The 22,461-nt window shown below is 41.8% G+C and overlaps 1 protein-coding gene across 2 annotated transcripts in view; it reads left to right on the top strand.

The window, feature by feature from the left end:
- LOC139720348 (uncharacterized) overlaps nt 1–22,461 on the top strand; it is a 49,871-nt gene that overhangs the window by 24,477 nt on the left and 2,933 nt on the right. For both annotated transcript variants that reach the window (XM_071631715.1, XM_071631714.1), the window contains exons 4-23: nt 343–456; nt 831–1,092; nt 3,985–4,071; nt 4,609–4,684; nt 5,124–5,191; nt 6,038–6,132; nt 7,182–7,684; nt 8,292–8,484; nt 8,924–9,222; nt 10,448–10,646; nt 11,060–11,156; nt 11,788–11,888; nt 14,032–14,382; nt 14,817–14,985; nt 17,110–17,198; nt 18,138–18,200; nt 18,785–18,959; nt 19,794–19,963; nt 20,882–20,981; nt 21,933–22,022. In XM_071631715.1, coding sequence (XP_071487816.1) covers nt 343–456; nt 831–1,092; nt 3,985–4,071; nt 4,609–4,684; nt 5,124–5,191; nt 6,038–6,132; nt 7,182–7,684; nt 8,292–8,484; nt 8,924–9,222; nt 10,448–10,646; nt 11,060–11,156; nt 11,788–11,888; nt 14,032–14,382; nt 14,817–14,985; nt 17,110–17,198; nt 18,138–18,200; nt 18,785–18,959; nt 19,794–19,963; nt 20,882–20,981; nt 21,933–22,022 — 3,301 coding nt within the window. The remainder of the gene's footprint in view (nt 1–342; nt 457–830; nt 1,093–3,984; nt 4,072–4,608; nt 4,685–5,123; nt 5,192–6,037; nt 6,133–7,181; nt 7,685–8,291; nt 8,485–8,923; nt 9,223–10,447; nt 10,647–11,059; nt 11,157–11,787; nt 11,889–14,031; nt 14,383–14,816; nt 14,986–17,109; nt 17,199–18,137; nt 18,201–18,784; nt 18,960–19,793; nt 19,964–20,881; nt 20,982–21,932; nt 22,023–22,461) is intronic.

The following is a 22,461-nucleotide window of genomic DNA, read 5'->3' as shown; positions in this document are numbered from 1 at the left end:
AAACTTCTCTATCGTTCTTGTTCATGATTATTTCTGGATGCATGTTAAGGGGGTTAATACTTAAAATCATTCTGTAAACTATAGGAATATTTTCTACACTAATGTACAATTGTACTGGATGTCTCATTAATGAATGGTTGTGTGGTTTTGAAGGTCATGATTTGGATGTATCTATATCATGTAAGTTCAGATCTTGTAAAGCCCATGAGTATCCATGTCATGTTACACGAAGCAAAGAATCCTCATCAGAGAACCTCGATTCAATCACACTACACGTGTATACTGACATTGTATATTGTACCTTATGCACTTGTTTCTTTGTGTGTTTTTCTCTTTGTACAGGTGCGAGAGTTGACCAACAGATCAGAGCATGAGGTGATGGTGGCGCTTCACGACAGTAACTACGACACAGAACAGGCCATCATTCTATTGCTGGAGAGTGAGGAGGGCAGTCGGGTCAGTACGAAGTTTCTATGGAAACCAGTTATATGCGACAGTGAGAATTACAAAAGCACACTCATTAGTCTCATATTCATATCTGTGGCTGTACAGACTTCAGATAATCTCTGTCCTTGTATGCTTGTATACGAGTTCACTGTGTACGGTCCTAAAAGAATCTTGATTTGTTTTGACCCCACCCACCTCACTAAAAAAAAAGGGGGGGGGGGAAAGATGAATGAAATGAAGCCTACAAGTAAAATCTTGGATATTTACAATAATTGTAATGTCGTGAAGACTAGATCAGATGAAAAACAGCTTAATGCGTGTGAGTTGATATTTGAGGCAGTTTTGCAAGAAATGTGATTTGAGTCTGACTTTGCACATCACAGAAGGATGAATGGGAGACGATCAGCAGCAAAAAGAACAAGGGTCGTAACACGGCGCCATCTGCACGCAATTCAGACTTCAGCAACAACCACGACAAAGACCACAAGGGGGACGACGACCGCCGGGAGAGGGGCGGGCGGGGCCGCAACCGGGACGGTCGGGATAACAGGGACGGGAACGACAAGGGCGGTGACAGAGAGGGCAGTTTTGGTCGCGGACGGGGGCGAGGAGGGAGGGGCAACCTGCCGCCTAGAATGACCAGAGGTGAGTGGAAGTGATTTGTTAATCGCTGTGGCATAAAAAAGTATTTGTCATTGCAACTGATTGACAAATTACCCTACATCGACGCAAATAAGCACTGAATTGGTCAGTGTTATAGTAGTAGCCATGATAAAAATCATGGGCGTACGTACTCCAGCAGGATTTGAACCTACGACCTCCTGATCTCCGGACAGGCGTCATCTCCACTAGACCGTCCAGCTTTCCCCCGGCAGCAAGTGTTGGTTCTAATCCTTATAGCATGCTGCGGGTACTGCGTAATTATTCAAATTCATGAAATTCCTCCGTCGAGATGTTTTTTTTTTTTTCATTTCAACTGATTGACAAATAACCCTACATCGATGTCGAAGTAGGGCAATTTGTCAATCAGTTGCAATGAAAAAAACATCTCAACGGAAGAATTTCATGAATTTGAAAAAAAGTATTTGTCATTGATTGACTGTATTTTGTGTAGTATATTATGTGTTGCCCTTTATTTCTGTACCAGAAACATCCTCGCTGCTGTCCATTTTTCTCCCTTTATTTCTTCATTAGCTCTTTGGGCACAGATGCAGGAGTCTGTGTGTTTTGGGTCATACCCTCATTGGGCAATCTGCCCAACGTGTTCATTTATAGAAGTGTTCATTTATAGGATAAGTCAAGAATTATTAAAGAGTCCATCAAATTTGTTTGCATGCGTGCCAAACCTCATAAGATTGGTATGGTGCATGCATCAAAAAACTAGCTTCTACTTGCCATTGTGTCAATATAAGTAGAACATAGTCCCAAGTGAATTGTGACATGACATAGTGGCATAACTGGTTGGAGAGCAGTTTTACCTTACATTATTTTTATCCATCTTAGTCAAGGATATAGGAAATGGCTTTCAATGACATTGCATTTTAACCGAAAGTGAAGGTTTTCGTGCTTGGTATTCATATGACCAAAGATGTAGAGAGAGGATTTTTAAAAAGATTGCCTTCTCTTATTTCTCCCCCTCTCTCTCTCCTTTCCATTGCATAGTGTAGAATATCCTCGTAGAAAAACAAACAACTCCAGTCTCATTTTTTGTGTGACATTTAGCAGGATGTTCATGTTCTGCTTGTCATCCAATACTCTGGCTTAAGTAGTGAGAGACAGTCTCACAGTGTATATTACTGCTGATGGGCTTTCAATGACAATACCAAAATAGACGAGCCCTGGTAATTGGTTTCCGGTGGTGGTAGCCAATGGCACATTCTCTTGTAGCATGTTGTAGACCACAACAAAACATGTTTGATTGACTCAATGACAACGGCTTTGAACTTGTTGTCCCCTCTGTTGTGGTTGTTAGGGTCTTGTCTTTTCAGATTGATTAACTCTTCATGTGCCACATTCGCACGCCCAACTCAGTCGACGGCATGCCAACTTCGCATATTCTGCTCAAACGCACAAACCCGCCCAAACCGATCGATAAATCGCCAAATGTCACAATACAATGAAAGCGTTTCTCGCGATTCATTCCTCCCACATATAGCTTACATATTATGTGGGGATTTTCCAGAAAGCGGTGTTCCCTACTGGATTTGCATGCAAATTCTAAGTTTCCGTTACTGTTTTCCGTTCAAAAGTCATGCCTTTACAGTAATGTAGCTATTGGTCATTTGAAAGAAAAACAATCATAGAGATGACATAAATTTACACCAAAGCAAAGCTTCACATTTTCTCTACAACTTATTTCACTACATTTACAGCTTAACAGAAATCTATAAAAGTAACATAGATTTAAAAAAACCCAGAATGTTTTCTCAAAGCATGACTAGGTTGGTGTCTCAGAATAATGTGGCTCACAGGGGTTTCTGCCATGGCACATAAAGAGTTAAACACAGCTTTCTTCTCACGTTTGTCCCAAGTGATGTTGAGTGAATGAATGTGTCGGAAGGTAACTCTGGTGTGCTATCTGAGTATATATCTGCAGACCAATGTTGGAGACGTGTGTATAATGTTGTAATCATTGTGTACTGCGGGATTGTACCTTTGGGTTTCACACTGTCACATATGGGACTTGCCAATCAATGTTGTACTGCAGCACAAGACCTGTGTATAATGCACATTGTGTTTGAGTTTTTGCCTATAGCCAAGATAAACGGGGCTTCTGGAGAAATGTCACAAGGATGGATCACAATGTCAAATCCATCAAATATAGAACTTTTCCCCTGTCTGATCACTCTTGGTGTTTAAATGCAGAGCAATGACCTACTGGTCACTTTGATCTACAATTGCTTTTTTCTTTTCTAGCCAGTCTAGTTGAGCATGCTGGGGATTTACAACTGCCTATACTAGTAGATTGTTCTTTCATTTCCAACATGTTTGTTACATGGCTCTACATAGTAATAGCTTTTGTAAAAAGGAAAAATAACCCCAAAACTAACGATAGTCGGAAAGCTTTATCAGTCTGTTGTTGCTGTGATACAAATACTAGGTGCAACATACGTGACGACGGAATTCTTAGTTTGCTAATGTCCCCAATCATTCAGCCCAATTGTTTTTCGTGACATGCATTGTGCCAAGTTATAAATCTACAGAAATATGCCGACTACCAAGTGGCATTAAGGTTGCAGACTCTGTAATGAGATCTGGAATATGTTGCAGAAATGTTTGAGCAACATGGCACCAACATTCCTCAGAACAATTATCATAGATATAAAATGCACTGTGAGGGATGATGAAAATAAAGCCTTCTCAGCTCAGCTGTCTCATCCGGAAAATCATCTCGACCAGGAGTCTAGCATTCTTGGGATAAGCTTTGTGCATTAGATTATGGTATGCCCCACGATGATAAACTACGGATATTGTCAGTGCTATCGTATAGGAATACATTAGATGTGTGTGCGGTTCGTTTTTTGTTTTTTCGTTCAGGGCGAGGGCGAGACAGGGACGGTGAACACGATCGTGATCGCAACAGTCGCAACGAGTCTGGCAGGGGGCGTGGCCGTCGCAATGCAGGTATGTGGGCTTTCACCGTCATGCCGTGTTACTGAAGAATCCAACAATGTGAATAGAGTTTTTTTATTTCTTCTGTAGGAAATTATTTGCATAAAGTATACCTTTTAAAGATTATACTGACGGTATGCAGTCAGGAGTATATGAGTGGAGGAGAATATTTTGTTGATTCATTTTGGACATAGAAATTTTGTCAAAATGCCCCAAACTTTTTAGAAACCAAGGGGAAAAGAAATGAAATGGCATTAATTAATAGTGGGGTTTGCTGCAATCCAGTCGATCTCATGTCAGTTAATCCTGCATGTAAACATCTGAAATCTTGCCTTATTTATGCTGTAGATGGTGTAGTTTGCCCTTCACATTTAAAAATTTGGACACTAACAAATGCTCAGGCCAAATTCTCAGTAGTTCATATACAGTGTATGTACCTCAATTCCCTCAAACCTTGAGTTTTGCCATTGCTACCTGTCTTATTTGAATCTTTAGCTGAATCTAGATCTATGGAAACATCAGTAATGTGTTTACTACTTTTATTTACAGAAATGAATGGTCCATCTCGACGATCAAATCGTGGAGGAGGTGGTGGTTCGCGGTCATTCACAAATTCTAAATTTGGGTAAGTTTGTGTATCTTGTGTCTTGCCAAGTTGGCATCATTAGTATTTCCAGGACTTCATCTGTCTTTTGTACCCTAACTTCATGCAAGTATTGTTGTGCCATGGTACTTGTCGTTATTTTTAAGATACACTTGGTAAAAATCACTGTATGAAGCGTGCACAAGATTCTTCCCTTCAGCATATTTAGTAGGCCTCACTGAAAGCCCTGATGGTGTCATTTTCATTTAATTTCTGTTCTACAGACTGTTTGTCATATGTCATTGCATTTCTGTCTTTTGAAGGATGTCTGTCATTTGTTATTGGGTTTCTGTTGTATCCGCACCAAGTTTGCATGAAACTGTTGTCATTCTTTTAATGTTTTGTAATGAATAAGAGAAATATGCTCGGATACAAAAAGGAACTGGAGCAATCTTTATTTTCTCTTTGTCTCTATGTGTAGGAATTTCCAAGAGGAGGATGCATTCAAGTCGACAGATAACGTATGGAGAAATCCGCCAGAAACAGAATGTGAGTTTAACAGTATGGACGAGTAAGCTGATAAGATGTGCAAGTATGAAAGAACTGTCATTTTTCAATAGGATTGATATGGCACCAAACTTTGCATTTTCCTTATTGCAATATGGATGCCTTTAGGCGCATCAAACAGACTTTTTGTTCAAATACCCACCAGTGAGATCCTTGAGGTAGACAACCTGCAGACAACACTTCCATGAGATTTTTGGAAGAGGTTCATTTGATTTTGGTAAATCTCTATTGGAAGCAAATTTTCACCTCTTCAGCCTGCTCGCACGTAAACGCTTATGTTATGAATCCACTAATTTATGTAATCAGCGCTCTGATATTTTACTCCTTACAGATTATTTGATACAAGTTACAAGTGGGAGAAAGTTGTCCATAGTCCTTTGTCCATTCATGGCCTGGGGTAATTTTGTTGCAAAAATCATTGCCTTGTTCTCTTCTTATTGACAATGCTGAGGTCTACTATGTATCGTATATTAAAAAATGCCAGAGTGGTTAACTTCATTACATCTGCCCTAAATCGGAAAACAAATGTTTTCAAATCCCGCCTCGAGACAAAGATATTTAACTGTAATCTTGTACTATCCATTATTGATCCATGGAGCAGTTTGAATTAAGAGATATTCATAATTCTCCCACTGAAATAAACAATGTATGCAACCAAAGTAGACCTCATTGTAAAGTGGAGAATTCATTCCACCTCATGAAATACTAAGAATTAAAAGTAAACAATTGTGATAGAAATCTATAGTACCAAACCACAGATACGTGGTTTCTGATATATCAAAACAAGCCTCGTAAGATCATTAACATTTTCTATTCTCAAATGTGCAGCCTGGGACGATGCAGTTAACTCGAATACCCAGCCTGCCACTAAGACGGGTGACTGGGCCACAGAGGAATGGGGGACCGACGATTGGACGGGTGATGTGAGTTGACCCCAATGATCTCCTCCCTAACTCCCTAACTTTACTTCAGCAGCTGGCGATATACTTACTTCAAGTGCAGGGGTTTCTCTGTTTTGTTACCTCTGCCAAGGGAGGAGGTTATGTTTTCATTACCGTATGTTTGTTTGTCCATGCGCAAAAGTTGTAAACGGATTTGGATGAAACTTGCAGCAAAGCTTGAGAATGACGCAAGGAACTGATGATTAAATTTTGGTAGTGATCCTGAAATTTTTATGGATTTTATGAAGGATTTTCGATAATTTGGCAGGTAGGGTCATTGAACGTGGGAGTTCAAGCTGCTCATTTTTTAGGTTTTCATATGCGCACTAAATTGTGTGCTCTAGTTTCTGCTGCCTAGGGGGAGGCGCGCCGCACAGCTGAGGACTGATGACGTAACAAAGGCTTCTATATTGGGAATTTCAAATCGGGCAATTTTCAGCATAAGTATGGGTGGAAATCACTGATCTCTATGGAAGAACAAGATCATTATGGAAAGTATGAGTAGCTGCGTAGCGGAGGTCTGCGCTCTCAGAGTGCTTTTCTAGTTTTGTTTTGTTTTTGTCTATAGTGGCACTATGCTTTAGTTGTTGAAAATAAAATCATAGACCTGTATTTGACATGTTGGTCTGTGGGTAAAAATGCTATCCCAAAATGGTAATTGTGTAAGATCGTGCCCATAAGGTGTTTGCTTGTCTTTGGATTCATGTCATTATGACTGTGGTTTAATGATAGCATCTTCAGAGGTTTTGTGCCTGGTTATGAGTTCTCAAAGATCAAATCTTGCATTTCATCAGTACACATCAAGGCTAGATTGTAGAAAGCAACACAAAACAATACAGAACACATTTTTACCTGCGTTAAACAAGTTCTTCAATTTTCTAACGGTGTTGTACACAGTCCTCCTTTCATGTTCGCAATAGACTAGAAGTATGGCATTGTAAGTAGGGAAACGCTTTTGTTATTGATGTGTGTTTTGATATATGTTTCGTGCCTCTTTATAATTATTATTTTCTCCCCCCACCCCCTTTCAGCTGACGGAGAGTCAGGTCTTCACCCCTTCCTCCAATCCTGTGCCGCCCATGCCCCTGGATCCCATCACCAACAATCCACCCCAGATGCAAAACCCTGTAGGACAGCCCCCGTCAACCGGCCTCCCCAACCAGGGAATGCCCCCTCCCCCGTCCCACTCCATGGACGTTCAATCTTCGTTAGGCACCGGCGGCGGGATGGGTGGCAGCAGCCCCATGGGTAACAGCGGCGGAATGGGCGTCGGCAGTGGTGCCGGCGGGATGAAGGCGGGAGGCAGCATAGGCCAACCCCCTGCCAATGCCGTGAGGCCGACCCCACCCCCAGGGAACATTGGACAGCCGGGCGGGGGCATGATGCCGGGGATGGGTCAGCCCCAGGCCGGCATGGTGCAGCCGGGTGGCAGCATGGGGCAGCCAGCGCCTGGGATGAGTGTAGGAGGGAGCCTGAGCGGGGCAACCGTCATGGGACAGGGAGTCAGTACCACCATGCCTGACATGTCCAGAAGGTAAGGAACCACCTGTCAAAAACATTTGCAAGATTTGACCAGGGGTTCTTGACAGTTACAGGTAGAAGAAGCACTCATGTTGTGTGGTATGCTCTCAGGTTTTCTGTCAGGACTGCATATGTATAATATATCAAAAGGTTATCATGGTCCAGCATCAATGAACCATAAACTTTTTTCCCTGCAGAAAGTTTCTTCCAAAGGAAAATGGTCTCTTTGTCCCAATACTGTATCTAACATTTGCTGCCTGCCATGGATGAGTAACATAAAGTATGAAATTAGAACATGAATTCTTGTTCTCATTATGAAATGTTTGTGGACTAGACACTGTATAAGCTGTTACTTTCGTGTACAGATATTTTCGTGAATGAGGAGATCATAGACATTTTCACGAGTTGTTGTTTTCGCGAATTGGCACCGACGCTAACATTAATGCGCTATCACCCAAGGGCATTGAGACATATTCACGTGTTGTTAAATTCGCGATCCAACTGGGATTCGCGAAATTCGCGAAAATCAAACCCTTGCAAAAATAACAGCTTGTACAGCAGTTTGAGTGCTGTTGATTCATTGCTTGCTCACACCTTGGTCAAAACTTCCTGTTTGACAGCATTGACTTGGCAGCGTTATTTGGCAAATCGGTGCAGCCCCCCACCACATCCCTTGGAGGTGTGAGTGACCAGTCCAGTGCCAGGGACAGTAGCAGCAGTGTGTTCAGCCAGTTCAGGGACCCCAAAGCCCCACCCAGCATGAACTCAATACCAGGCTCAGAACCACCAGGCAAGCCAGCACAGCAAGTCCAGGTGAGCTCGTCTACTATTGTATTATGATATTATGCAGGTTGTCAACCTCTTCCAAGAGTGCAAATTCTGTTTGTCTAGCTTATTTGTTCCACTATTTCTTTTTGTATTGGCTAACACATGATGTGTTTGTAGCAGAATGAGATTAAACAGGCAGTTGATGAACTTTTGTCTTTGGTTATTCTTGTCATTTGAAATTAAACATTTAGATGTTGGCAAACAAGAGTTGCACTTTTGATATCACTGAACCCAGGAATGTTATACAGAGGATTAATCTATTACTGCATTATGTTTTCTGTCAAATAAAGCTTAAAGTAAGTGTCCATGTGTCACTATGAAGGCAGCTGAGAAGAAGTTGTCAAGTAGAGTGGGCTAGCTTTGTCAGAAAAGTCTTCCTCTTTAGGTAACATACTTGATGTCATTTTCATTCCTGTGACCACAGATGGGTATGGACCAGTCACAAGGTGGTAGCCAGATGCCAGTGACCACCAGGGCACCCACCCAGTCCAAGCCCGCCCGGAAGAAGCTGCCTCCGCCCTCCACCAAGATCCCGGCCTCGGCCGTGGAGATGCCCAACTCGGCCCGCAGTCTGGGCACCCTCGACGTCCAGTTTGGCGCCATGGACATCGCCATGGACCCGGCCGTGTCGGACTTTGGGTTGTCGTCGAGCTCCATGCCTTCGTCCGTCTCGCTGTCATCGACCCTCTCCTCGACGGGAGGACTTGCCAACAGTGCTTTCAGGTACAGAACATCATCCCCAGAAGCTGTGTATCGTATCCGCAAATCTTACATTTTAGGAGAAGGAGTTGGTTCTCAGGGGTGTCCTGAAAATTTTCTCCTCGGAATTCTGTTTGTGTTGTCTTTTCTTCTTGGTATATAATGCTGTTAGAAATCCCCTACGTGCTGTTGCCTACAGCCAGCAGAAGAAGTTTCCTTTCAGACCTATGTATTACCTGCTTCCGTTCTGAGACATCTTTTGCTTGCCTTTTATTGATAGTAACCTTCCTTTGTGAGGTATGAGAGGGCCTCAAGCACAAGTGGGCTTGTTGATGCTTGAAATGAGACAGCCCATGTCCTAGATTTTATAGAGGCCATTTTATAGTCTTGACTAAACAAAATGTAAGAACAAAAACATGATATAAAATATTAATGTCACTTTTAAGTCTTGTAAGGTTGAGCATATACAAGACTGATGTAACAAGAATAGCTGTATAGTTCTAGTAACCATCAAAGTATAAATAATGGGGGGGGGGGGGGGGATTTCAATGGAAGGTCCAGCAGCATTGTAAGTATGGGACTGTAAGTGACAATATAATAAGATAATAAAGATAGTTCTGCTATATGTTTGTTCTGCATGAATTTGGACAATTGAAATTTTGATTCTCACCAACTGTTCTCATACGGGCTGCTGTGCATTTATGACTCAATTCATGGTCGACTAAACAGAGCAGCTCTTGTGAGATTACAGTTGAGGAATGATTCAATGTTCATGCTATTAACTAATGAGGATTCAGCTTTTAACATTTTGCAAGATATCTAGAAACCACTCTTTAAAATGTTAAAGAGCATACAATTCAAAGGGGGGAATTGAAAGTTTATTTGATGAAAATTAGTTTTGAAATGACTGAGATATCCAAAAACAAAGTAAAAGAGATCATAATGAAAGTCGTAGGCTGTTGCATTTTATTGGGATCGCTTTTTTTTTATATCTCAGCCATTTCAAGACCAATTTTCATCGTATGAACTGTGAGTTTCTTAAAGAATTACATGTTCTTTCATATTTCATTAGAGGTTTCTCATTATCTCACAAGCAAACACAGAAAAACCAAAACTGTACCATCCCTTTAACTTTGCATGGTCATTTTTCATAAGGCACAGAAGGTTATAAACAGTCCTATCACAGGAATATTTCAAAACTTTAACTACTATGTAGTATTAAGTATTTACTTGTCTTCTGGCTCAACAGTGTCAATTCATCTGGGACCAGTGCAAACCATATGCCGTATAGCAAGAGCAGTGAGCCTCCATATGCTACGTCGACAGGCATGGCGCCAGGAGGTCTCACCAGTACAGTCAGCACGCCCTCTAGTGTCTCGCAGCAGTCATTGGACCAATCGCAGCAAAGAGCGCCGCAACACTATGGTCAGAGCACGCAACAGAAGCAGGTAGGTTCACGTTGCGACACAGCAATCTCTGATCATTTGCAGGCCCATGCTGGCCATTCGTCAGTAGAAGGCAAGAGACACTTTGTGCTCTGATGTTAATTGTTACACAACCAATTGTATGAAGATCTCATTAGTCATTGGTGCATACCCATGTTACTCCTGCCATTACATCAGTCAGCAACATTAAGATTACCTTGTCAAGTTTGTGACCATCAGCCTCCTGTTTGGCAGTGAAAAGAAAAAAATGGATTTGCAATCATTTTGTGTGTGTGTGTGTGTGTGGTTTTGCTTTATTTCTGATTTTGCTTATGATTTCAATAAAAGCTATGATTTGTTTTCCAACAGCGTGCCTGGGGGAAAACTTGGGTTTCTTGTCTGATGGTTTTGTTGTATTGTTGTATTTTATTTTCCAGATGACACCGGAACCAATCCCCCTACCAAACCAAAGTGACATCAAGACCAATACATACCTCAGCTCACAGAAACCCACTTCAGCACAGTCAATGGACAGTGAGTATATGCCCACCCGATTATGTTCTTCTTTGTTTTGAGTGCCATAGTTTCAGGGAAGGGGGAGGGGGAATGAACAACTTTTTGTTCTTCTGTACAAGTTTATGTAATGTAATTAGCCCATGTGTGTATGTTTGGATGCTCCTGGCAACTAGTTTTGTCTTTGTGATTGTTGCATTTTCAACAGAAGGCCCATGGCACCTGTGAAAATTGGCATTACCAGATTTCATCTGAGTATGGGTGCTCTTTTTATGCAGTGAAATTCTTGTGAAGTTTTAGTTAAGATATCAAATATTCAAATTAAAGGGGTATGATGGTTAAATCAAAAAGATGAGTGTGTGAATGTGACAACAAGCATAAGGTCATTAGTCCTGCAGGAGAAACGAGAGGTGTGGAAGACAAAATGTAGCAAAGTATATATGTACACAATACAAATATCCTGGAATTCAAAGACAAAAATGATAGACTGTAGGTTGAATATCAGAGTAATAGCAAACAGGTGGCACCCCAGCTCCATTATGACCAACCATTATGACCAAAACTTTCATGTGTGAAATATTTTGCCGTTCCCACTGTAAATAATTCCTATCAACCCACCCCTTCCACCTCCCTTCATACATCTGCCATGCAGACAAGGACAAGACAGCGTCGCAGCTCTCTCAACTAGCCAGCCTATCCTCCTCGTCCGGCTTTGGCCTCTCCACCAGCCAGTCACTAGGTGGCAGCAGACAGGTAAGGGAACACACACACACTCACACACACACAAAAAAAGAAAATTAATCCAACCCAGTTTGAATGAGTTTGTTCTTCCCACGAATGTGAAGACCACCACTCTTTGCGTGCCAAGCTTGTGAGTAGACGTTGGTTTCATTTCACATGAGGGAGATCTTTTTTATGCCTCCGCAACGAAGTGGCCGGAGGCATTATGTTTTCGGGTCGTCCGTCCGTCCGTCCGTCCGTACGTCCGTACGTCCCGTTTTGTTTTTGTTGATATCTCAAGAACCGTGTGGTGGTTTTACATCAAACTTGGTATGAGGGTATATCCTTGGGGGATAATACTTTGTGTGGATTTTAGGGTCACAGGGTCAAAGGTCAAAGGTCACAGGTTTATTTTGTGAAAAAAAAAAATTGAAATTTCATGTTTTTCTCCATATCTCGCAAATGGTTCAAGGTATCTTCATGGAACTTAGTATATATGCTTGTATCGATGGGCAGTGATTATCTAGGGAAGTTGGGGGTCATGGGTCAAAGGTCAGGGGGTCAAAGGTCAAGGTCAACTCCTCAAAATATCACTACTTTCCTTAAAATGCAATAGGCTGAAGGTTTTTTTTAAAAACTTGATGTATGGCATGTATTACCCAATATATATTTTTTGGGAAGTTTCTTGCCAAAAGGTCAAAGGTCAAAAGGTAAAAGGTCAGTGAAAGTGCTAAATTGCACTTTTTCCTCCATATCTCGAAAGTAACTCAAGGTATCATCATGAAACTTACATATTTATGCATGTTCAACCTAACAGTGATTCTCTTTGGAACTGTGAGGTCAAAGGTCAAAGGCCAGGTTTAGATAATGCTATTTTCCCATTTGATACTGAAATTATACTTTTTCTCAATACCTTGAAAATTACTCAATGCATAAACTTATAAAAGGGTCAAAAGTCAAGTAAAAATCATCAGTTCCCCAAATACCTGCACTCTGACATTTTAATCATTCATCCAATTGAACCTAGTTCTAGGAAAGTGAACATTCAGCACATTTGTGTCAAACCTGTCATTTTAATATTTTGCCAATTGTGTGAAACTGTCATCACACATTGTCAAGACAGTGTACTATAGACCTATTAGGAGAACCATGCATTATGGCGGAGGCATATCAGTAGCCGTAGCGATATATCTAGTTTGTCATTTGATGAGTCCGTAAAAGCACATGTTGGTCAGTAAGCAGCGAAGAGTGGAGTCATCATCTGCATTTTATATGAAATAATTATTGCCATAAGTGGCCGTAGAAGTTACTGCTGCATGATTGTAGTCGTAGAAACCAGAAACAGCTTCAAAGTGTATTTGGGTCTGAGGGAGGAGAATAGATGCCTGTGCCAATTACATTTTTGTTATTGTGGAAGGTGCTGGTGCTTGCTCATCGGCCTCGTCCTTTACCAAGAATGTATGCAAGTCCAGCAGACCAAAGTGATGTAAATGAAGCTTAAACTTTCGTTCTACTGAATATGCAAAGTTTGATGATAATGGTGGAAACACTGATTGGTCTGCATCTTGTTCCTACGTCATCTTGTGAGGGCTTATTTCATTATTCGTCCTTGACCATGGAGTAGAAAGGGTCATTAGCATGTTACATATGTGGCTCCCTCAGTGGTGTAGAATGGAAAGTAATGCTAAACAGTGTTGTTGCAAAAGTTCTATTTGTGTTTATAAGGTAGAGATGTGCAAATGGATTTTAAGAATGATGATTTAGCTATTCAAATAAATCACATTTATCAGTTGCCATAGAAATAATTCACTGAGTTGTAATCAGCCTGATTTCATGATTTTAGCCGGGAGGGGGTGTTGGAGTTCTTGAAAGAACTGGAATGTCAGCTGGTAAGACTTGCTGTTATTCACACATTCCAAATTGTCTGATCAAAGAAGGACTTTTATTTGTTTGTTTTCAGTCAAATCTGAAGATGTGAGAGTGATTTTCAGTGTGCTAATGCAGTCCTACGTTTGTATGTTTCTTGTGTTGTATTCTGTATTAAAAGTGTGCTGACTCCCCTTGCCCATTGTGGTAGCATGCACCCCATTTTCATATAAATATTGCTTGTAACGCTTTGTGGAGAAAATCAAAGTCCATTGAGTTCCTGACCAGTGTGACTTTTGCTCACTTGAAGGTACCAAACTCCTACGGTTCGTCCAGTATATCAGTGACATCCAGTTCACAGTACCAGACCTCTGACCTGTCCAGTGGGTCCAGCGCCTTCTCAACCCCCATGGGGTCCTCTGCCCTATCCAGCGGCCTGTCCTCAGGCCCCAGCAATATCGGCTACTCTTCGTCATCCCAGTCGGCCAGCAGTGGGCTGACAGGAGCGGGCAGCACACACCAGTCGGTCACCGTCGCAGGAAGTAGTCTATCGAGCTCGGGTCATCTCGCGGGAGGGCTGAGCGCCAGCAGCAACGTGTCGCAGGCGACAACGACGTTGTCCAGTTCCAAGCTGTCCGGTCTTGACACAAGGCATGCGCAGGTCAGTCAGCAGCACCATCAGCAATTGTGAAAAAATCTTCCTGAGATTTAGGAAGTTCTTGCCTCACATGCATGTTTGTAATGGTTGTTGATTGAAGTACAAACCTTACTTGGTCTCTCATGATCATGTTTCATGGTAAAATATTGCAATGAAAGTGGATTTGTGTTTAGAGTTGAATGTAGCTGTCACTTATATTTGTAGTTGCTAAGAAAGGGAAGACCATGGAGTCCTTTATTTTTATCACGAAATCAATTATGAGCTCATTTTCACAAATTACATGCAATATCCTGAAGCCTGGTTGAATTTGAGGTTGATGTAGAAGTGACTAGCATTATGTGACTCTTGTAGGCAGTGAACACTTTTGTTGCTTGACATATAAGAAAGATGACACTGTATTAAATGTGAGGTTTCTTTGTCTTCTCTCCTCATTTTAGTCCTCCCTCAGTTCCAGTAGTTTAGGATCGGTATCCACCAGCCTCAGCAGTGCTTCATCCACTGGGTCATCGTCAGCGACGTCGGTCACGTCATCGGTGCTGTCATCCACGTCGCTAGGGTATCCAAGTCAAAGTATCACAGGATCAAAGACGTTATCACAAGGATCAGGTATGGATTACTGTCATTGCAAGACAGAGACTACGCTGTGAATCTTACCCTTTAACTCAGGAAGTAAAGTGAGACTTGAGTAGACCTCGCAGACTCGATAGATGTGTGAAGTTTGAGACTTGTTTTCTTCCTAATCTCTTATGGTAATGTCATCTTGTGCCACTGTAGCTCAAAGTATTATCTCTTACAAAGGGTTCAATGATATTTGTAGAGCATTTTTGGGAAGGGTTCTTCACCCTTTCCGGCAAGCACAGTAATCAACGCCTCTCTTGACAACCAATGTAACCGTCAAACAGTTCTTTGACAGAACAAAAGATAGACAAACATTAAACATTTATTATACCCCCGCCAAACGAAGTTTGAAGGGGGTATATAGGAATCAGCGGACGGTCGGGCGGTCGGGCGGTCGGACGGTCGGGCGGTCGGGCGGTCGGTCGGGCGGTCGGGCGGTCGGGCGGTCGGGCGGTCGGGCGGTCGGGCGGTCGGTCCGTTGCAAATCTTGCGTCGCGAACTACTTCCTCAGTTTTCAACCGATTCCCATAAAACTTGGCACAGATGTGTGCCTTGGGTTGTAGATGTGCAAGACGTATTTTTTGACAGTACCCAAAAGTACGTTGCCATGGTAACGGCATATTATGGGCAAAAATGGGTACAAATCTTGCGTCGCGAACTCCTCCCACAGTTTTTGATCAATTTTTATGAAATTAGGTACAGATGTTTGTCTGAATATGTTAATGTGCAAGACACATATTTCCGCAGTGGCAAAAAGTGCGTTGCCATGGTAACGGCATGTTATTGGTAAAATATAGGGCAAAATGCTTCATGGCAAAACTGCTTCATCAGTGTTCTTCCAATTCTCATGGAATTCATATTTAATGTTTGTCTTAGGATATAGGTCAGCATGACACATTTCTTGACAGTGACAAAAAGTATGTTGCCATGGTAACAGCTCACATATTATGAGCCAAAATGATGGAAAATTTTGTGTTGCAAACTACTTCCTCAGTTTTTGCCCAATTTCCATGAAACTTGGTACAGATGTGTGCCTTTGGTTGTAGATGTGCAAGACACATTTTTTGACAGTACCCGAAAGTACGTTGCCATGGTAATGGCATATTAATGGCAGAAGATCAAGGAAAGATCTTGCGGATTTAACTACTTCCTCAGTTTTTTGACCAAAGCTTATGAAATGTGGCACACACCTTGATCTTGGTGGGAAGATGTGGAAGACATATTTTTCGGACGTGTCGGAAGCTGCGTTGCCATGGTAACGGCATATAAATGGCAGAAGATCAAGGAAAGATCTTGCGGATTGAACTACTTCCTCTGTATTCGACTGAAGCTCATGAAATGTGGCACACACATTGGTCTTGGTGGGAAGATGTGCAAGACATATTTTTTGGACGTGTCGGAAGCTGCGTTGCCATGGTAACGGCATATTAATGGTGGAAGATCAAGGAAAGATCTTGTGGATTGAACTACTTCCTCAGTTTTTGACAAAAGCTTATGAAATGTGGCACACACAATAGTCTTGGTGGGAAGATGTGCAAGACATATTTTTCGGACGTGTCGGAAGCTGCGTTGCCATGGTAACGGCATTTAAATGGCAGAAGATCAAGGAAAGATCATTCCTTGGGTAAGACTGTCGTCACGGGGCGGGGGTATTAATCACCTTAAAGGGGGTGGCTAGTAACCGATCAGTGGGAATGCTGAGGGATGATTGTTCCAATCCTTGTGGGATTCATTTAAGAGTACATTATGTATCTACTGTTGTGTGAAAATTATTTGCTTCAGAACAGTCTCATATTCAAGTAATGTGCAGATTAATGCCCCGTCACTGACCAGGGACGCTTACCTGGCAGCATTAAACTGCACATTACTTGAATATGAGACCATTCTGAAGCAAATAATTTTCACACAAGAATAGATATATAATGTACTCTTAAATGAATCCCACAAGGATTGGAACAATCATCCCTCAGCATTCCCACTGATTCCCACTGATCAGTTACTAGCCATCCCCTTTAAGTGATATTTCTAGTTTTAAATAAAAAGGAAGAAAGAGTGATATATTACTTGTCGCTGACCGTACCCCTGACTATCTTCTCGTCACTCTCATTGCAGCCAAACTGCCACCAAACTTGCCCCCTGGAATGCCGTTCATGTATCACCCCAACCTTATTGGTGCCGGCTTTCCACTCGTCAACACGATTGTGAGTATCTGGTGTCATGAGGGTGGTAGGGTTTGTCCGTATGGTAGCAAAATTTGTTGCATACAGTCCGCAATTACAGCTGTAGTCTGTTTCATTAAAAACAACCATGAGCGTAACTGTAACGAAAAAAACTATAAAAAAAAGAAAATCCCCTTGTCCCTTACTGAGGAAGTTCCTTGACAAGTCTATTCTTTTCGTCTTTTACCCGTTGTTTAGGCAGGGATGAACCAAAACGACAAATTTAAGAGCATCATTTGAGAATATTTTTATCTCAGTCAAAGGAGGAGGTTATGTTTTCAACCGTTGGTTTGTTTGTCCATGTGCAAAATAACTCAAAAAGTTGTGAACGGATTTGAATGAAACTTGCAGGAAAGGTTTAGAATGACGCCAGGAACAGATGATTAAATTTTGGTAGTGATCTGGAAATTTTTACAGATTTTATGAAGGATTTTCTATATTTTGGCAGGGTCAATGAACTTTGGAGTTTAAGCTGTGCATTTTTTAGGTTTTCATACGCTCACTAAAGTGCGTGCTCTACCTTCTGCTAGGGCGAGGTGCGCCACACAGCTGAGGGTTTATGACGTAAAAAGACTTCTACTATATATTGGGAAATCGGGCGTTTTTCAGCATGCATACATGTGGGTGGAAATCACTGATCTCCATTGAAGAACAAGATCATTTGTGGAAATTAGCTGCGTGGCAGAGGTCTGCACTCTCAGAATGCTTCTCTAGTTTTCATTTGGTTTTTTTTTTTTTGGGGGGGGGGGGGGAGGAAGGGGGTTAGAGTTTAAGCATCGTTAAGCAAGATGTGTCTCTTATCTAAACTTCACACACACCTGTTCGAATTTTATGTCAGCCTGAAGTACCTTTTCAATCAGGTTCACCTCTTGTGTTCTCACTCTTTGCCCATATGTGCAACTTTTTTTTATTCCTATGCAGCCAACACATCAACCCATGTATGGTTATGAAGATTTCCAGATGCAATTGTCCAGATTACCGATGGTAAGTGCAGGATGCCCTCTTGCTGGGTGATGACTTGCTTTACAAGCCACCCAGAAATGTTGATGCATTGCAAAGATTGGGGGAAGAGTATGTTAACATTGTATAATGTACAAGAGTTTTCTCTTTTTTTTTCCTATTCATCATTTCAGTTTAAATGTATATGTAGATTTGCGTGAATGCAGATATACTAGTAGAACACATCTTGCCATGCGGGGCCGTGTAGTGTGTTTCATGTATGATTGAAGTGGAGTGAATAACTGGCCAAATGAAGCTAGTCTTCACACTGCTCTGCACTGAGAGGGAGCTCACTGTGCCCCTGCCTTTCCCGCTTGCCTGTCCCAATGTATTGTGCCTTGTGTTAATGATAACATATGCCAAGGCTTATTGCTGGGAAGCTACAACTGTTTGTGATGCTTGGTAGCTGAAGGAAGTTATGCACTTTAAGCAAAATAGTTTAATTTTAGTAATGAGTTACATTTTATATGATTACATTTTATCTGCTTACAGTGTACATATTCAACAGTGCATGTAGAGTTGTTATAATCTCACCCTTCTTTCTCCCCCCCCCCCCTTCTGTGTTGCAGCCATTCCAACAACTGGCAGCCACAACGCTGAACACTGGTCGGGAAACTAATTCACTGGGCAACACGGCGTATTCAGTCACGGAAGCGAGCAAGTTTCCGAGGAACGATGCTGCCTCCCCCGTAGCAACGTCGTTATCGACGCAGCAGCACCAGCCGTCAGCGGGATCAGCAATTGGTGAGGGGATTCATGGCACATCTTTGTTTCTGTCTATGTGAAATGTCTACAAGTTTATCAGAAGAGGTCTCCTTTTGCATTGGTGTAGCTGTGCAAAATTCTCACATTCTTATTACATTTTTTCTTGCTGAGTGTCTTGATTGAGCAAAACATAGCCTGTGGGTAAAACATGCCTCAATGCAAACTTGGTGGGAATTAGAGTGACTGTGAGCATGAATGAAACATGGGAGGTGTTTCATAAAGGTGTTCTCAAAGTTACGAATGACTTAAGAACGACTGGGGATCAGTTCTGATGTGCTATACTTATCAGAATTTCCATAATTCAGCACGAGAACTGATCACCAGTCGTTCTTTAAGTGGTTCGTAACTTTAAGGACAGCTTTATGAAACACCCTCCAGGACCTCTTTTCGTCAAGTGTTGTACGAACAATTAAGACTTGATAGAAGTACAGCTACTGTGGTTTCTTCAGAGCAGCATCCAAGCAGCTATAAACATGTGACGTCACTGTGGCATGGCTACTGCAATGCATGATGATTGCAGCAATAATCTGTTTGTCCGTGATTACACTGAGTAGTGCCAGACCTACTATGGCTTAATGTGCATTTGTAACTGATGGAAAGAAAACATACCATAAACATATGTACTTTGAAGGAAATCCTAATGGAATGCTCATATCTCTCATCATGATTATAACTATGTAGGTGTTGTGCAAGTCTAGCATTCTTAAATGATATGTATTTCATTTGAATTACTTAAAAGAGAAAATGACCAGAGCTCCATTTTCAGTGATCAGACTATTAAAACGGTGTCCATTGCTCTGCCTTCCACCTCAGCTGGCCAGGGGGCCCATCACCAGACCCAGACCCAGCAACAGACGCCCTTCCTCAACACCACCTTGCCCCCCGGCTACGCGGGCTACGGCACCCTGCCATACTACCCCGCTGGTCCGGGTATGATGCCTCCCGGCCTGCAGTACCCAGCTGTCTTCCCTGCTGTTAGTAGCGTAAGGCCACACCCACTTCTGCATGTTCTTCTGAAGCCAGTGGCAAGGGGGAGGTTAACGAGATATATCCGAAGGGACTCCTGTTCCGAAGACAACTGTCTTCATAATGATAATGTTGATATAGAAAATTCATATTAATAGCACCTAATACAAAATGTGTTTGAGCACTTTACAGATAAAGACACTGAATTAATATTTGACAATTAAAGAAAACAGACGTATACATCAATCACATGACACTGTTTCGTATTTATCTCTAAAGACTATATTTATATAACTACAATGAAGTTGCATAGGTTTTTGAAGCAATATAATGTTATTGACACGTATAACTGTGTTTTTGGTGGATGAGGCTGTGGAGTGAATGCTATGACATACAGTTCCATGCATCGTAGTATCTTTGGCTTGAATGCCAAAATTATGAAGTAGATGCCATTAAGTATGACAGAGGCAGTCAAGTCGGCCATGCAGATTCGATGTCAGCAATCATCTTCACTGTGTCAAAGGTGCCTGACTTACAGGTCAGATTGACAGTCCACCATCAGTTTGTTTACCACAACAAATCTAACGCTCCATCTCAGAGTCAACGTTGCTGCGAGACAGGTGGCCAGGATGCATATTTTTATCTCCTGCATTTTTTTTTTTGCTGGCTCACATGAGAAATACATGTACAATGTCTTATCAAGTATTGGAAGGAATATTGTTTGTGAGCATGTAGTTGTTTGGCATATGATTGAGCGATGGGTAAAAGAGAAATAATGTGTTATAGTTTCCAAAGTAAGAAGCAGAAGGTGGTTATCTCTGCAGACCTTGAGGGGAGTGAGTCCCTTCTGGCTCTCTCCAAGCTATTTCCAAAATATTAGGAGCAGTCTTTCCTCTGAGTGACTTTTGCATTAACTCCTGCTCCAACTTGTTTAGGTCCAGCCGACGAACAGAGGGCAAACGGGTACCACACCACACTCCGCCTTCCAGCAGAGTGGCTACACGCAGCCAGGGTCGCACAACGCTTACGGCACAGGTACAGACAGTTAATCACTTTTGAGATGCTATTTAGGAAAAAAAGAAAATATTTACAGAGCGATTTTGTTTTTGCTCTGCTCGTGGTGAGTCACTGATATTTGCTAATGGATTACGCATCAGATCTTATGACTTGTGTTAGCAATAAAGTTGCAGAGATGCTTGTTGCTGGTCAAGAAAAATATATTTCCTTCATGCATATATTTCCATCGTGCAAGATGATGGAAATATATATATATTTCCATCATGCAAGATGATGATGATGATGATGATTTTTTTTTTTTTGACATGATCATAAACCTTTTTACCTGAAATGTCAATAAAAATGCTTCATATAATCTCTTTCCCCAATTTGGCACAGATTATTCAAAGGTTCCACAACGTAGATATGTACTTCCTGCAAAGATCTAAGCATGTGCCTAAGTTGTAGCTGCGGGAAATAGTTCAGTGAGATTCAGTCACAGCTTTAGGAGAGAGGAGTGTTTGAACATTGGCTGAAGTGATGTGATGACTCAAAACTTTCGTTCTTCAGATAATAAACCTAAATCTGGTGATACACTTTGTAGTCCCTGATCAGCCATATTTTGTCAGTTTGATTTCTGTTGCTCTTCATCGACATAACACAAGGCTCAATCTCTTTAGTTTGGGGATATTTTACACAGAATGCTTGATAAACCATACAGAGATTTCAACCAGACACGGGTTTTGTCTCATTTTCGTTGTGAAATGCGTGAAACAGATAGATCTGTAAATTATCATGGCATTCACTGTTTGTGTAACCAACAACTTTCCCCATAGCAAGGGCAGTTCAGCGTTTAAATCACACTGTGGTGAAAGCATATTCGAAGGGGGAGGGGGGTAGGAGGATTGATTATATGTTATTGTGAGGTGGCTATCGATTAGCAGCATCTTTCAATGGAGCGTCAACCACTTTTCCTCATGCCTGGTTCAGGTTACGATGAGCTGAGCCAGACGCAAGACTTCAGCAAGGGCGGCTACTCCGGCCTGTCGCAATCACAGTCCAAGGGGACAGGAGTCACAGGTTAGTCACCAGCGCCATGCTGGTTCTGCAGTGCCTTTTGACTAGTCGTAACATGTTATTCTCTTGACGATTCATAGAGTCCCTTAGTATGACTATAGAGTGAACTAATCCTAACCTTTGTGGTTCTTGATGCCAAACACTCCCTAACCTACAGCCAGAGTCATTTGCCCTTATGAAAGGAGATTGGTCATCACGTTTTGACAATTCACATTTTGCACAGGTTTCTCGCTTGAATGAAGATTCAGTTGCCTGAAAGACTTATAGTCATATCATCCTGTTGCAAGAACATGTAGCATTAACAGCTAGAATTTTCAAATGCATTTGTCTGATTTTGCTACGGAAGTAGGCTTGCATGCGAAGTAGTTGTGTATTTCTTGAACTCCGCATAAGAAGGGAACAAATGCGATGAATTCAAAGCTGCTTAGATTTAAACAAAAAA

The sequence above is a fragment of the Diadema antillarum genome, unplaced genomic scaffold, assembly GCF_040938485.1.
Source record: "Diadema antillarum isolate AM-2024a unplaced genomic scaffold, OU_Dant_1.0 scf00000127, whole genome shotgun sequence".
NCBI classification, from domain to species: domain Eukaryota; kingdom Metazoa; phylum Echinodermata; class Echinoidea; order Diadematoida; family Diadematidae; genus Diadema; species Diadema antillarum.
The sequence above is the reverse complement of the archived record's forward strand: the minus strand, read 5'-3'. Positions and strand labels throughout refer to the sequence as shown.